This window comes from Octodon degus, unplaced genomic scaffold, assembly GCF_000260255.1.
Source record: "Octodon degus isolate 3935 unplaced genomic scaffold, OctDeg1.0 scaffold00050, whole genome shotgun sequence".
In the NCBI taxonomy this organism is placed as follows: domain Eukaryota; kingdom Metazoa; phylum Chordata; class Mammalia; order Rodentia; family Octodontidae; genus Octodon; species Octodon degus.
In genome coordinates, this window is record NW_004524626.1 from 11,144,033 (window position 1) to 11,156,638 (window position 12,606).

At 52.3% G+C, this 12,606-nt stretch overlaps 1 protein-coding gene across 6 annotated transcripts in view; it reads left to right on the forward strand.

Annotated features, from left to right (window-relative positions):
* Positions 1 to 12,606, forward strand: part of Dock6 (dedicator of cytokinesis 6) — a 45,345-nt gene that overhangs the window by 26,708 nt on the left and 6,031 nt on the right. For all 6 annotated transcript variants that reach the window (XR_002821424.1, XM_023717186.1, XM_023717187.1 and 3 more), the window contains 15 exons: positions 1,328 to 1,441; positions 1,626 to 1,796; positions 2,021 to 2,160; positions 2,248 to 2,417; positions 4,528 to 4,688; positions 4,806 to 4,988; positions 5,425 to 5,551; positions 6,432 to 6,516; positions 7,743 to 7,839; positions 7,991 to 8,125; positions 8,883 to 9,035; positions 9,311 to 9,469; positions 9,601 to 9,701; positions 10,098 to 10,290; positions 10,373 to 10,516. Coding sequence is in view for 5 of the 6 variants with exons in the window: in XM_023717186.1 (XP_023572954.1) it covers positions 1,328 to 1,441; positions 1,626 to 1,796; positions 2,021 to 2,160; positions 2,248 to 2,417; positions 4,528 to 4,688; positions 4,806 to 4,988; positions 5,425 to 5,551; positions 6,432 to 6,516; positions 7,743 to 7,839; positions 7,991 to 8,125; positions 8,883 to 9,035; positions 9,311 to 9,469; positions 9,601 to 9,701; positions 10,098 to 10,290; positions 10,373 to 10,516 (2,133 nt within the window). In the remaining variant the exon portion in view is untranslated. The remainder of the gene's footprint in view (positions 1 to 1,327; positions 1,442 to 1,625; positions 1,797 to 2,020; positions 2,161 to 2,247; positions 2,418 to 4,527; positions 4,689 to 4,805; positions 4,989 to 5,424; positions 5,552 to 6,431; positions 6,517 to 7,742; positions 7,840 to 7,990; positions 8,126 to 8,882; positions 9,036 to 9,310; positions 9,470 to 9,600; positions 9,702 to 10,097; positions 10,291 to 10,372; positions 10,517 to 12,606) is intronic.

Here is a 12,606-nt window from a genome sequence, read left to right on the forward strand (position 1 = left end):
CCTCCTTCCTTTCTTCTTTCTTCTTCGGTAAGTACTGGCATTTGAACTCAGGGCCTTACACGGATCTACATCTCCAGCCTCTTAAATTTTTATTTATTTATGTATTTTTGACACAGGGTCTCTATATAGACTGGGGTGTCCTCAGACTTGAAGTGAGCCTGCTGCCTCAGCTTCCCAAGTGCTGGAATTACAGGCGTGGGCCATCATGCCTGGTTTATTTTTTAATTGAGACAGGGTCTTGCTAAGTTGCCTCGCCAGGACTTGCACTTCAAATCCTCCTGCCCCAGCTTCCCTGAGCGCTGTAACTCCAAGCATACTCCGCCCACACCCAGCTACCTAGAATTCTTTTTACCTATTGACTGTCTTCCCTATAGAGACTCTTGGGACTGTGTCTGTCTTGTTCAGAGGGCTTAGAGCACATCAGTAGATGATTGCTGAGGGTGTATCGGGCAGAGATCAGTTTACTTAACACAATCCCAAGTGCACTCATCAGAACCAAAGTTTATTTCTAGGCATAGTAGGCTACACTGGGCTCCGAAGTGTGAGCTTGATCCTCGCGTCGCTTATGGTTCACCATGGTTAAGTCCTACCTAAGGCGTTCCAAACAGTGAGAAAGGGAAAATATTCCCCTTTCCTTAATGGGCCATCTCACTTCCTCTGAAATCCTGTTGGCCAGAATATGATCACATGACTACATTCAGCTGTAAAAGAGGCTGAGGATTATAGTTTCTACCCAGCTCTAACTCTGAACTGTGAGGGAGAGATCTTGGAGTTGGTAGCTGGGTGCTGAGCAGGTATGTTACTCAAATCCAGTTGAGAGAAGAAAAGAGTATCCAGAATGAAAGGCGGGGAAACTCCAGAGAGTGTCTGGGGAAAAGGACAAGGAGAGGCCCCGATTCTCTGGAGCTCAAGGATAAAGATGGGGGGGGGAAGGATAAAGATGTTGGGCGGGAGATAGCTCAGTGGCACAAGCGCCTGCCTGGCAAGCACAGGGTCCTGAGTTTGATTCCTGGTACCAAAAAAAGAAAAAAAGAAAGAAAAAGAAAAAAGGATAAAGCTGTCAAGAAACCTAGGAAAAAAAAAAAAAAGAAAGAAACCTAGGACTACTGGATGTAGTGGTGCACACCTGTCATCCCAGCACGTGGGAGGCTGAGGCAGGAGGATCACCATGAATTCAGTGCCAGCCCGGACTACATGGTAAGACGCTGTCTCAAGAAAAGAAAAAGAAACCTAGGGATCTGGGACCATTGTACGTCTTGTTACCGGTGGCTTTGGTGAGAGCCTGGGGAAGCCATCAGAGTGCACTGATAGGCCCCTGTGTCCCCAGGACACGGAGCTAGCCGAGCGCCTCAACGCCAGCCTGGCCTTCTTTCTCAGCGACCTCCTGTCCTTGGTGGACCGTGGCTTTGTCTTCAGCCTGATCCGAGCTCACTACAAGCAGGTGTGTGGGTGTGGTCAATGACGTAAGGTGTGGGTGTGGCGGGCAGTGTGGGGGTATAGCCAATGACATGGAAGGTGGGCGTGGCAGGCAGTGTTAGGGTGTGGCCAGGACTTGGAAAGTGTGGTGGGCGTGACAGCGTGGGGGCGTGGCCTGTGGATGTAGCACATCAATTCCTTTTGCAAAGGTGGGCACACGGCTGCAGTCAGCTCCCAACCCCGCAGCGCTGCTAGCCCTGCGCATGGAGTTCACCCGCATCCTGTGCAGCCACGAGCACTACGTGACCCTCAACCTCCCCTGCTGCCCCCTGTCACCGCCGTCCTCACCCTCCCCCTCTGTATCCTCCACTACCTCCCAGGTGAGCTGGCTTCCACCTCTGCCTCCTCTCCGTGACCTCGAACTTTCACCTCTACTCGGTCTCTTTAGAGTTTGGCCTTTCTGATAGTTTACCCAGACCTCTCACCGCTGGCCCTTTTTCCCATGCCCGCTGTCTTCAGTCCTTTCCAACATGGATTTCATGGTAACCTCTGCCCCTTGACTGTGGTCTTCCTGCCCTCTCTGATTTCTGTCCCTACTCCGCAGAGCTCCACCTTCTCCAGCCAGGCTCCAGATCCCAAGGTGACCAGCATGTTCGAGCTCAGCGGGCCGTTCCGGCAGCAGCACTTTCTGGCTGGGCTGCTGTTAACCGAGCTGGCTCTGGCCCTGGAACCTGAGGCCGAGGGGTGAGTGCAAGTCTCGCCAGCCCCCAGAGAAAGTGAGCTGGGGCGGGAGCCCTGTGTGCCCCCACTGAGCACACCGCCATCCCGCAGGGCGTCCCTCTTGCCTAAGAAGGCCATCAGTGCCGTGCACAGTCTGCTCTGCAGCCATGACACTGATCCCCGCTATGCTGAGGCCACCGTGAAGGCTCGAGTGGCTGAGCTGTACCTGCCATTGCTGTCACTTGCCCGGGACACCCTGCCACGGCTGCACGACTTTGCTGGTCAGTGGACCAGGGAGGGATGGGGTCGTATGATACAAGGGATGGATTGGAAACAGGAAACACCAGGCATGGTGGTTCACACCTGTTATCCCAGCACCTGGGAGGCTGAGTCAGGGAGATCTCCATGACTCTGAGGCCAGCCTGGGCTACATAGGGAGACCCTGTCTCAAAAAAAAAAAAAACAAAAAAAAAACGAGTGGAGCTGGGCTTGGTGGCATGCCACTGCTTGGGAGGCTGTGGCAAGAGGATCGCTGGGCACAAGACCACCCTCGGCTATAAAGTGAGCTCAAGGCCAGCTGGAGCTGCATAGTGAGACCCTGTCTCAAAAAAAAAAAAAAAAGAAAGAAAGAAAGAAAGGAATAAGTAATACATAAATAAGAAAGACACAGGCATTAGGAGCAGCAGAACAGGTTCAAGTTCTACCAAGGGAGGGCTGGTGAGATGGCTCAGTGGTCTAAAGCACCTACTTGGAGCAAGCTTGGCAAAGCACAGGGACTGTGGTTCAATCTCCCAGCACCACATGCCAGTCAGCCGCGCCCCCTGGTGGGCTGAGCTGACCACCTCCCCCACATAAATAAATAAATAAATAAATAAATACGACAATATTTCCCTGGGCAGCCTCATATTTCTCTGAGGACAATAAATATCATAAGAGTACCTGTCATTTAGCATGGCCGCCAATATGCTGCTATTACAATACCCAAGTTTTCATGCAACTGTTACATAATTGATGCCATTCCTGTCACTGAGTGGGTATGGGCTTTCTAGGCTCCCTTGGTAGAACTTTTTTTAAAAAAAATTTATTTATTTAGGGGTGTGTGTGTGTGTGCCTGAGTTCAATCCTCAGTTCCACCAAAAACAAAAAGTGAATTTGGGATTTGTGGGTTGATCTCTTTCATCACTATTGGGAAATTCTCAAAGTATTTTTTCAATTGTTTTCTACCTTGTGTTTTCCTCTCCTCTCCTGGGACTCCAATAACACATACGTTAGCACTTTGGAGCATGTCACATCGCCACTGTTTTTGTTTTTGGTTCTCCATTCCTTGTGTTCTCTGTGCTGCAGAAATTCTCTGATGTCCTTTTTTTTTGGGTGGGGCGGGTTCCAGGAATCAAACTCAGGACCTTGTGCTTGGCAGGCAGGCACTTGTGCCGCCGAGCTACATCCCCAGCCCTGTCCTGTCTTCAGAGTCACTAATGACATTTTTTTTTTTTTTTGAATGATGTATTTGAAATCTATCCTTGGGTTCTTAATTTCAGATATTGTATTGTTCAGTTGTAAAATTCCTAATGTGACTTTTTAAATTTTATTTTATTTTATTTTTTTTTTATTTTTAAATTTATTTATTTATTTGTGTGTGTGTGTGTGTGTGTGTGTGTGTGGCCAGCTCAGCCCACCAGGGGGCGGGGCGGGCTGGCATGTGGTGCTGGGGGATTGAACCGCGCTCTCTGTGCTTTGTTTAGCTTAGCTTGTTCTAAGTAGGTGCTTTAGACCACTGAGCCATCTCACCAGCCCCATTAAATTTTATTTTTTGTTGAAATTCTCCATTTTTAAGCCTTTCCGCCCCCTACCCCATATTTTTCTCTGATTTTTATTTTAGTTGCTATGATCAATACTTGCTCATATTTGCGTCTGCTCTTTCTCTGTTATCATATTTTCCTGCCTTGTTGCATATCTTGTAACTTTTTATTGTATATAAAAGAACCACAGGGCAGAAGTAGTATCATTTCTCTTGGTGAAAGTTCTTCTGTTCTCTTAAGCATGTCAGATGAGGGCGCAATCACCTCAGTACAGCCTGGAGTTGAGTTAAGCTGGGCTGGGCTAGAACTTTAATTAGGTTCAGGCTACCTTTTGTTTCAAAAATCTCTAGGACAAATTGGACACACATACCTGTGGTCCCACCTATATAGGAGGCTGAGGCAGGAGGATCATTTGAGTCCAGCATTTGTAAAAGCTAGCCTGGGCTGCATAATGAAAACCTGCCTCAAAAAACAAAGCACAAGAAGAAAGTTCTGGAAGTAGACAGCCAGATTCCCCAGGCAAGCTGGCCTGGGGAAGCGGGCTGATGTTGAGACCCAGGGCCTCCTTCACTTCCCCTCCCACTCCCCACAGAGGGCCCAGGTCAGCGGTCAAGACTGGCCTCCATGCTGGACTCAGACACAGATGGCGAAGGGGACGTTGGAGGTACCATCAACCCCTCTGTGGCCATGGCCATTGCTGGGGGCCCCCTGGCCCCGGGCTCCCGGACCAGCATCTCACAGGTTACACCCTCTGTGAGTACTGGGCTCACCTCTCAGACACTGTCAGGTGACAGACGTCGTGCCACACGGTCCACTCAGCCAGTGTTTCTCCTGGGGAAATGAAAGTCAGCTCTTTTCTCTCTGACCCAGGTGTCCCGCCCAGGCTGTCCCCTCTCTGCAGAATCAAGCCGGACATTGCTGGTGTGTGTGCTGTGGGTCTTGAAAAACGCAGAGCCTGTCCTGCTGCAGCGCTGGGCCACCGACCTGACCCTGCCTCAGCTGGGACGCCTCTTGGACCTGCTGTACCTGTGTCTGGCTGGCTTCGAGTACAAGGTTCTAAGGGTGGGGGCTGAGGTGGCGGAGGAAGGCTTAGTGTACATCCAGGGCTCTGGGGCATGGTAGGCTGGGGGTAAAAGGTGGACTGCGCCAGGCATGATAGTACAGCCTGGAGGCCCAGGGCTTTGGGAGGCTGAGGCAGGAGGATCAAGAGTTCAAGCCTCGGGGCCAGGGAGATGGCTCAGTAGGATAAGTGCTTGACTGGCAAATGCAAGGATCTGAGTTCAATCCCTGGTTCCGCTAAAAAAAAAAGAGTTCAAGCCTAGAGGGAGCAACATAGCCACTTAGGGAGACCCTGTCTTAAAATAAAGGGCCGGGGATGTTACTCGGTGTGAAGGGCACGGGTTATAAATCTCCAGTGCAGCCAAAAAGAAAGAGAAAAGAGCGAAGCTGTTCACCTTGAGCCCTATTTCTCTGCTGTCTCCACCCCCAGGGTAAGAAGGCCTTTGAGCGCATCAACAGCCTCACATTCAAGAAGTCTTTGGACATGAAGGCCCGGCTGGAGGAGGCCATCCTGGGCACCATCGGGGCGCGGCAAGAGATGGTGCGGCGGAGTCGTGGTGAGCAGATGGCCCCATGTTCTCGGGTCAGGCACCCCGCCCCATAGTCAGCTCACCTTTCCCAGGAAGAAGTCCACAAGGTGCTGGGCACAGTGGCACAGGCCCATGTCCCCAGCCCTTTGGACAGTTGAGGCAGGAAGACTGCAAATTTGAGCCTTGGCCTGGCCAATTTAGCAAGACTGTATCATAGTAAAAAAGTAAAAAAGGGCTGGGAATATAACCGCCTAGTGGTAGAGCACTTGTCTGAGCAAGGTTCTGGGTTCCACAGCACTCTAAAAAAGAAAAAAGGGTGGGGGGCAACCAGATAGCTCAGGGGACCAAAGCCCTGCTTGGGCAGAGTGCAGCTGCCCGGGGCCCCGCCCCCAGGGCCTGCTGAGATGGCGATTGAGACTGGGCGTGGTGGCACGCGCCCTTAATCCCAGCACTTGGGAGGCTGAAAATAGGAGAATCTCTACGAGTTCGCTCTGTGTAGTGAGACCCTGTACTAAATACATTAAAAAAAAAAAAAAATGCTGGGTATGGGGGTACATGGCTGTCATCCCAGCCCTCCGAGAAGCTGAAGTAGGAGGATCACAAGTGCAAGCCCAGCCTGGACAGTTTGGCAACTTAGCAAGACCCTGTCTCAAAAACAAAAAATAATAATTTTAAAAAGGGCTGGGCTGTAGGGCGGTGCTAGCGTACTTGCCTAGTATGGGCGATCCACTGGGTTCCATCTCCACATCACAAAGAAAGAAAAAAGTTTCCATGTCACTGTCTACTTGGCCAGTGTCAGCTTCTCTCGTGTCCTGCCGTGTCCTGCCGCATGAGGACCTTCATGCTCATGGGCCCTCTCACATGTCCTGTCCTTGCACATGTACAAACGCATTCTCCCCCATCCCAGAGAGGAGCCCGTTCGGTACCCAGGATAACGTCCGCTGGCGCAAGAGCGTAACGCACTGGAGACAAGCTTCGGACCGTGTGGACAAGTAGGTGTGGGCAGCAGTCAGTGTGTTTCCTGTTACTATAACAGACTCTCTGAGGCAGGCAGCTTTATAAGGATAAGAAGTTGGGGGGGGGTAGAGTGCTTGCTTAGCAAACAAAGCCCTGGGGCGGGGGGACAAGAAAAAGAAAGATTTATTTAGCTCCCAGTTTTAGAGGCTGAAAGTCTAGGATCAGGTGGCCCCAGCAGTCTGTCCCTGGATGAGGGCTTGGCAGGAGGTGTTGTGGCAGTGGGAATGTGAAGGAGCAGAAAAGACAGTAGTCACGGGCCAGGAGCTGGGTGCAGCCTGGTTTGCTCTTTTGTTGCTGTTGTTTGGGGATTTTTTTTTTTAATTTTTTTTTATTTATTTATGTGTGTGTGTGTGTGTGTGTGTGTGTGTGTGGACAGCTCAGCCCACCAGGGGGCGGGGCGGGCTGGCATGTGGTGCTGGGGGATTGAACCGTGGTCCCTGTGCTTTGCTAAGCTTGTTCTAAGTAGGTGCTTCAGACCACTGAACCATCTCACCAGCCCCTGTTTGGGGATTTTTAAAAATTGACTGATGGACTGTTTTTGAGTCGGGGGCTCACTATGTAGCCTCAAATTCTCAGTGATCCTCCTCCTACCTCCACCTCCTGAGTGCTGGCATGACAGGTGTGCAGCACCACCCCCACCTATTACTGTTTGGGTTTCTTTGAGACAGGATCTCATTGTGTCTTCTAGGCTGGCCTTGAACTTTGTGTGTGGCCCCACCTAGCCTCGAAAGCTTCCTACCTCAGCCTCATGGGTGCTCAAACTCAACCTTTTTGTAACACCCTATTCTCAAGACCTAAGAGGTCAAGCCTGGTGTGGTAGCACCCACATGTAATCCTACAGCTTGGGAGGCAGAGGCAGGAGGACCCCTGAGTTTGAGTCCCAGCCTGGGCTACATAGCAAGACTGTGTTAAAAAAAAAAAAAAAAAAAGAACTAAGGGGTCCCTTGGGTACCGACTAATCCCTGGCAGGCCACACCCCAGTGACCTAAGGACCTTCCACAAATTTCCACCTCCTAGCCTCATACTAAGGACACAGACTGAACCCCTGGGGACCCCACCTACCGCATAGCCACAGCTTAGCTGGCAGGAAGTCAATTCTGGGTTCAGGCTAGCTATACACCGATAGCTGGGGTCGGGAGGTGCTCCGTCTCGCCCTGGGGCCTGGCCCTGAGCGGCTACCCAAGCTCTCCCTCCATCCCAGGAGCAAGGACGAGATGGAGCACGAGGCCTTGGTGGACGGGAACCTGGCCACAGAGGCCAGCCTGGTGGTTCTGGACACACTGGAGATCATCGTGCAGGTAGGGCTGGGTCCAGCACCTGCCTAACCCCTGACCCCATGCACTCTGACCTCTGACACCTAAAGTCCCTGGCTCCATGATCTTTATCCTTTTCTGTCCCCGTCACCAGTGTGGTCTCTAACATCTGGCTTGCTCTCACCCTCCCCCAAAGACAGTGCTGCTCTCAGAAGCCCGGGAGAGCGTGCTGGGCGCTGTGTTGAAGGTTGTGCTCTACAGTCTGGGCAGCGCCCAGAGCGCCCTCTTCTTGCAGCACGGTCTGGCCACCCAGCGGGCCCTGGTGTCCAAGGTGAGCAAGAGTAAGAATTCAGCAGCCGGCTCACTGAACCCTGCTCTCTCTTTTTTTTTTTTTTTAGATATTTTTTTTAAATTTTTTTTATTTGTGTGTGTGTGTGTGTGTGTGTGTGTGTGTGTGTGTGTGTGGCGAGCTCAGCCCACCAGGGGGTGGGGCGGGCTGGCATGTGGTGCTGGGGGATTGAACCTTGGTTCCTGTGCTTTGCTAAGCTTGTTCTAAGTAGGTGCTTTAGACCACTGAGCCATCTCACCAGCCCTGAACCCTGCTCTCTTAAGAGGCTCCTCAGCTGTAGCTCGCTCAGAGGGAACTAAGGATCAGAGTGGCCAAGTCACCTGCCTGGGTCACACAGCAGGGGAGCCAGACACAGCTCAGTGGTAGAGGGCCTGCCCCATGCGTGAGGCAGGCTGCAGCCTCACTCACTAGTAGGAAAAAAATGAACCAAAAAAAGGTACTCCATTTAGGCATGGTGGTGCACGCTTGTAATTCCCAGCCCTCTGGGAGGCTGAGGCAAGAGGATCACAAGTTCAAGTCCCACCAGGGCAACTAAGACACAGGGCACCTCAAAATAAGGGGAAAAAATTAAATGGCTGGGGATACAGCTCAGTGCGTAGTTCCTTGGTCTAATTCCTAGTCCCCACTACCAAAAAGCAAGCAAGAAAGAAAAAAGTCCAGGTCTTCTTGGCCCAAAAGGGCAGGGCACAAGTTTCTCCGCGCAGTCCTGAGCAGCTTCTGTCTCCGTCCTGGGGGGCAGTTCCCAGAGCTGCTGTTTGAGGAGGAGACCGAGCTGTGCGCCGACCTCTGCCTACGGCTCCTAAGACACTGCGGCAGCCGAGTCAGCGCCGTGCGCGCGCACGCCAGCGCCTCGCTCTACCTGCTCATGCGCCAGAACTTTGAGATCGGCCACGTGAGTGGGCGGGGCCTGCGGTGGGCGGGGCCTGCCCGGGGTAGGGCGTGGTCTGCGATGGGAAGGGAAAGGGGAGCAAGTCACGTGGGGCAGGAAGCGGGTCAGGGACAGGTGAGCCGATTGGGGAGTAGGAGGGTGAGGGGCGGGGTGCAGGTGACAGATGGGCAGGCTCACGGGGCAGAATGGGGTAAGGACTGGGCAGGTTGAGCAGACCCTGGTGTGGTCCCCGAGAGACCAAGGTGCCCAGGACGCCTGAGCCTTCCCTGCCCCTGCAGAACTTTGCCCGCGTGAAGATGCAGGTGACCATGTCGCTGTCGTCACTCGTGGGGACGACACAGAACTTCAGCGAAGAGCACCTGCGACGATCCCTCAAGACCATCCTCACCTACGCCGAGGAGGACGTGGGGCTGCGGGACAGCACTTTTGCGGAACAGGTGACAGCAGAGGCCCTTAACAACTGAGGCTACCTCAGGCTGTGCCCGGCCCTCCTATTCCTAGGTGCCACCCTCCCCTCTTTCCCTACCCCTCCCCCTGCCCCGTTGATCCCTGGTCACCACCGACACAGGTCCAGGACCTGATGTTCAATCTGCACATGATCCTAACGGACACGGTGAAGATGAAGGAGCACCAAGAGGACCCCGAAATGCTCATCGACCTCATGTACAGGTGTGGGGGAGAGGGCAGGCCACGTCCACTCGCCCCAGATTAGAAGGGGGCAGAGGGACAGGAGGGCGGGGACAGGAGATAAGAGGGACAGGTGCCCAGGGGCAGAAGCCAAGCGTGGTGCACGACTGTAACCCCGGTCCTCTAGGAGGCTGACCCAGGAGGATTGCAATTCCTACTCAGCAAGACCCTGTCTCAATATAAGTTTTTTCAAAGGGTTGGGAGTATAGTTCAGTGTTAGAGTGTCCCTGGGACAGGTAGAAGGGTAGACTGGTAGGGCACTGGGTGAGAGAAGGACAGCTGAGGAGGCAGCCAGGGTCACAGGAGGGTAATGCGCGAGAAGGCCTGGCAGGCAGAGGCAGACAAGTCCCAGGACTCACTGTCGCCTGCCTGCACCAGGATTGCCCGGGGCTACCAGGGCTCCCCAGACCTGCGGCTGACCTGGCTGCAGAACATGGCCGGGAAGCACGCCGAGCTGGGTAACCACGCGGAGGCCGCGCAGTGCATGGTGCACGCAGCCGCCCTGGTGGCTGAGTACCTGGCGCTGCTTGAGGACAGCCGCCACCTGCCTGTGGGCTGTGTATCCTTCCAGGTGAGCAGGCAGCCGGTGGCCGGCCAGGAGGGGAAGGGGCAGATGGGACAGAGATGGGGTCCAATGCTGCCTCCCATCACAGAACATCTCATCCAATGTGCTGGAGGAGTCGGCCATCTCTGATGACATTTTGTCCCCCGATGAGGAGGGGTTCTGCTCTGGGAAGCACTTCACGGAGCTGGGGCTCGTGGGGCTGCTGGAGCAAGCTGCCACCTTCTTCACCATGGTGAGGCCCGGGGGCAAAGGACATAGGCTCAGCTCAGGTGGTGCCCTTTCCGGGCTGGGTATTTAGAAACAAGCAGCACTTGGGGCTGGGGAGATAGCTGAGTAGAATAAGCGCTTGCCTGGCAAGTGCACGGGCCTGAGTTCAATCCCCGGTTCCGCAAAAAAAAAAAAAAAAAAAAAAAAGCACCAAGGTATGGTGGCACATGCTTGTGATTCTGGCACTAAGAGGCTGAGGCAGGAGGATCTCTGTGAATTCAAGGCCGACCACCTAGGCTACGTAATGTGTTGAAAGACAGCTTGACCTATATATTGAGACCCTGTCTCAAAAAAAAAAAAAGGAAGGGAATTAGGCTCTTCAGCAACCCAGTTACTCTTTCCCCTGTAAGATGCTTAACACTTAGATAGAGTAAGACCCCACACACTTAACTACAACCTAACTGGGCACATGGAGTCAACACAGGGTCTCCCTGCATAGCCCACATTAGCTTCTAACCTGTGACCCTCTCACCTTAGCCTGTTACAGCGCTGAGATTATAAGAGTGCACCATGGGACCCTGCTAAAATGTGATTATAGGCTGGGGAGATAGCTCAGTAGAATAAGTGCTTGCCTGGCAAGCGCAGGGTCCTGAGTTTAATCCCTGGTACTGAAGAAAAAAAAAAAATAATTATAGAAACTTTAAAGCAGCCTGTACTCCCAACACTTGGCAGGCTGAGGCAAGAGGATCACTGTGAATTGGAGGCCATCCTGAGCTACAAAGTGAGTTCATGGTCATCCTGAACTGCACAGTGAGACCCTACCTCAAAAAGAGAAAAGAAAGAAACAAAAGCTTTAAAGCATACACAAAGGAAGAGAGGGGTTGTTTTTGTTTTGTTTTGTTTTGTTTTGTTTTGTTTTTGCTTTCTCTGGCTGTGTTCTGCCTATAAAACTAGGCTCCTCTGCCTGGCTTTTTGGAGCTCTTCCTCGATTTTCTGGGGGAGCATATATTTATAGGTATCTTTTTGTGGGACAGAGTCTTACTACAGAGCCCAGGCTCCTAACGATCTTCCTGCCTCAGCCTTCTGAGCGCTGGGATTGCAGGCATGCCCAGCTGCGACTGTCTGCTCTGAATCAGGATCCACAGGGGCTGCTGTGGCTGGGCTGACGGGCCCCATCTTTTCTTTTGCTGCTGAGGATGGAACCCAGCGGCTCACACGTGCTCGTCAAGTGGTCTGCTGTTGAGCTAGCTATGCCCTGAGCCCCTCTTTAAAATATTTTTTCCAATACTTGGGATTGGACCTAGGGGTGGTTTCCACTGAGCTACATCCCCAGTGTGTGTGTGTGTGTGTGTGTGTGTGTGACAGTGCTTTGCACTGAGCTAGTCACACTTGGTCACCCATCTGGGCTTACACCTGTGACCCTCCCTCCTCATGTCCCAAGGTGCTGGGATTACAGGTGTGCACCACACAATACCCAGCTCTTTTTCCATTACTCTTTTTTTATTTTTTGAGACAGGGTCTCACTGTGCCATTCAGGCTGGCCTCACACTCACTATGTCTGTTGTCCAGGTGGGCCTCGAACCCGCTTGGATCCTCCTGCCTCAGCCTCCAAGTGCTGGGATCACAAGGGTGTGCCACCACACCCAGCTCTTCTAGCTATTTCAAACTGTATGATGCTTATTGTTAACTACAGTCACCCTGCCACGCAATGGTGACTTGTGTCTTAAATTTCTTTGATTTTTTTTCTCATTTTTTTACTTACGGGACTTAGTTTTTTAGCTGGGTGTGGTGGCACTGTCCAGTAATTGGAACACTCTGGGAGACTGAGGCAGGAAGATCACAAGATGGAGCCTAGCATAGACAATCTAACAGCTTAGCAAAACTTTTTTTTCAAAATGAGACCTTTTTTAAAGAGCTCAGATTGTATCTCCGTGCAAAGACTCTAGGTTGAATCCCCCATAAACACAAAACAACAAAACATTATTCTTTTAAAGTCGTGAAAAATGAAGGTCTCACCCTCCCCCACCCCCACATCCCTCACCGAGGCAGGACATTTGCCACAATCGATGAAGCTGCGTCGCCACATTTGTCACCCAAAGTCCGTAGTTCACACTG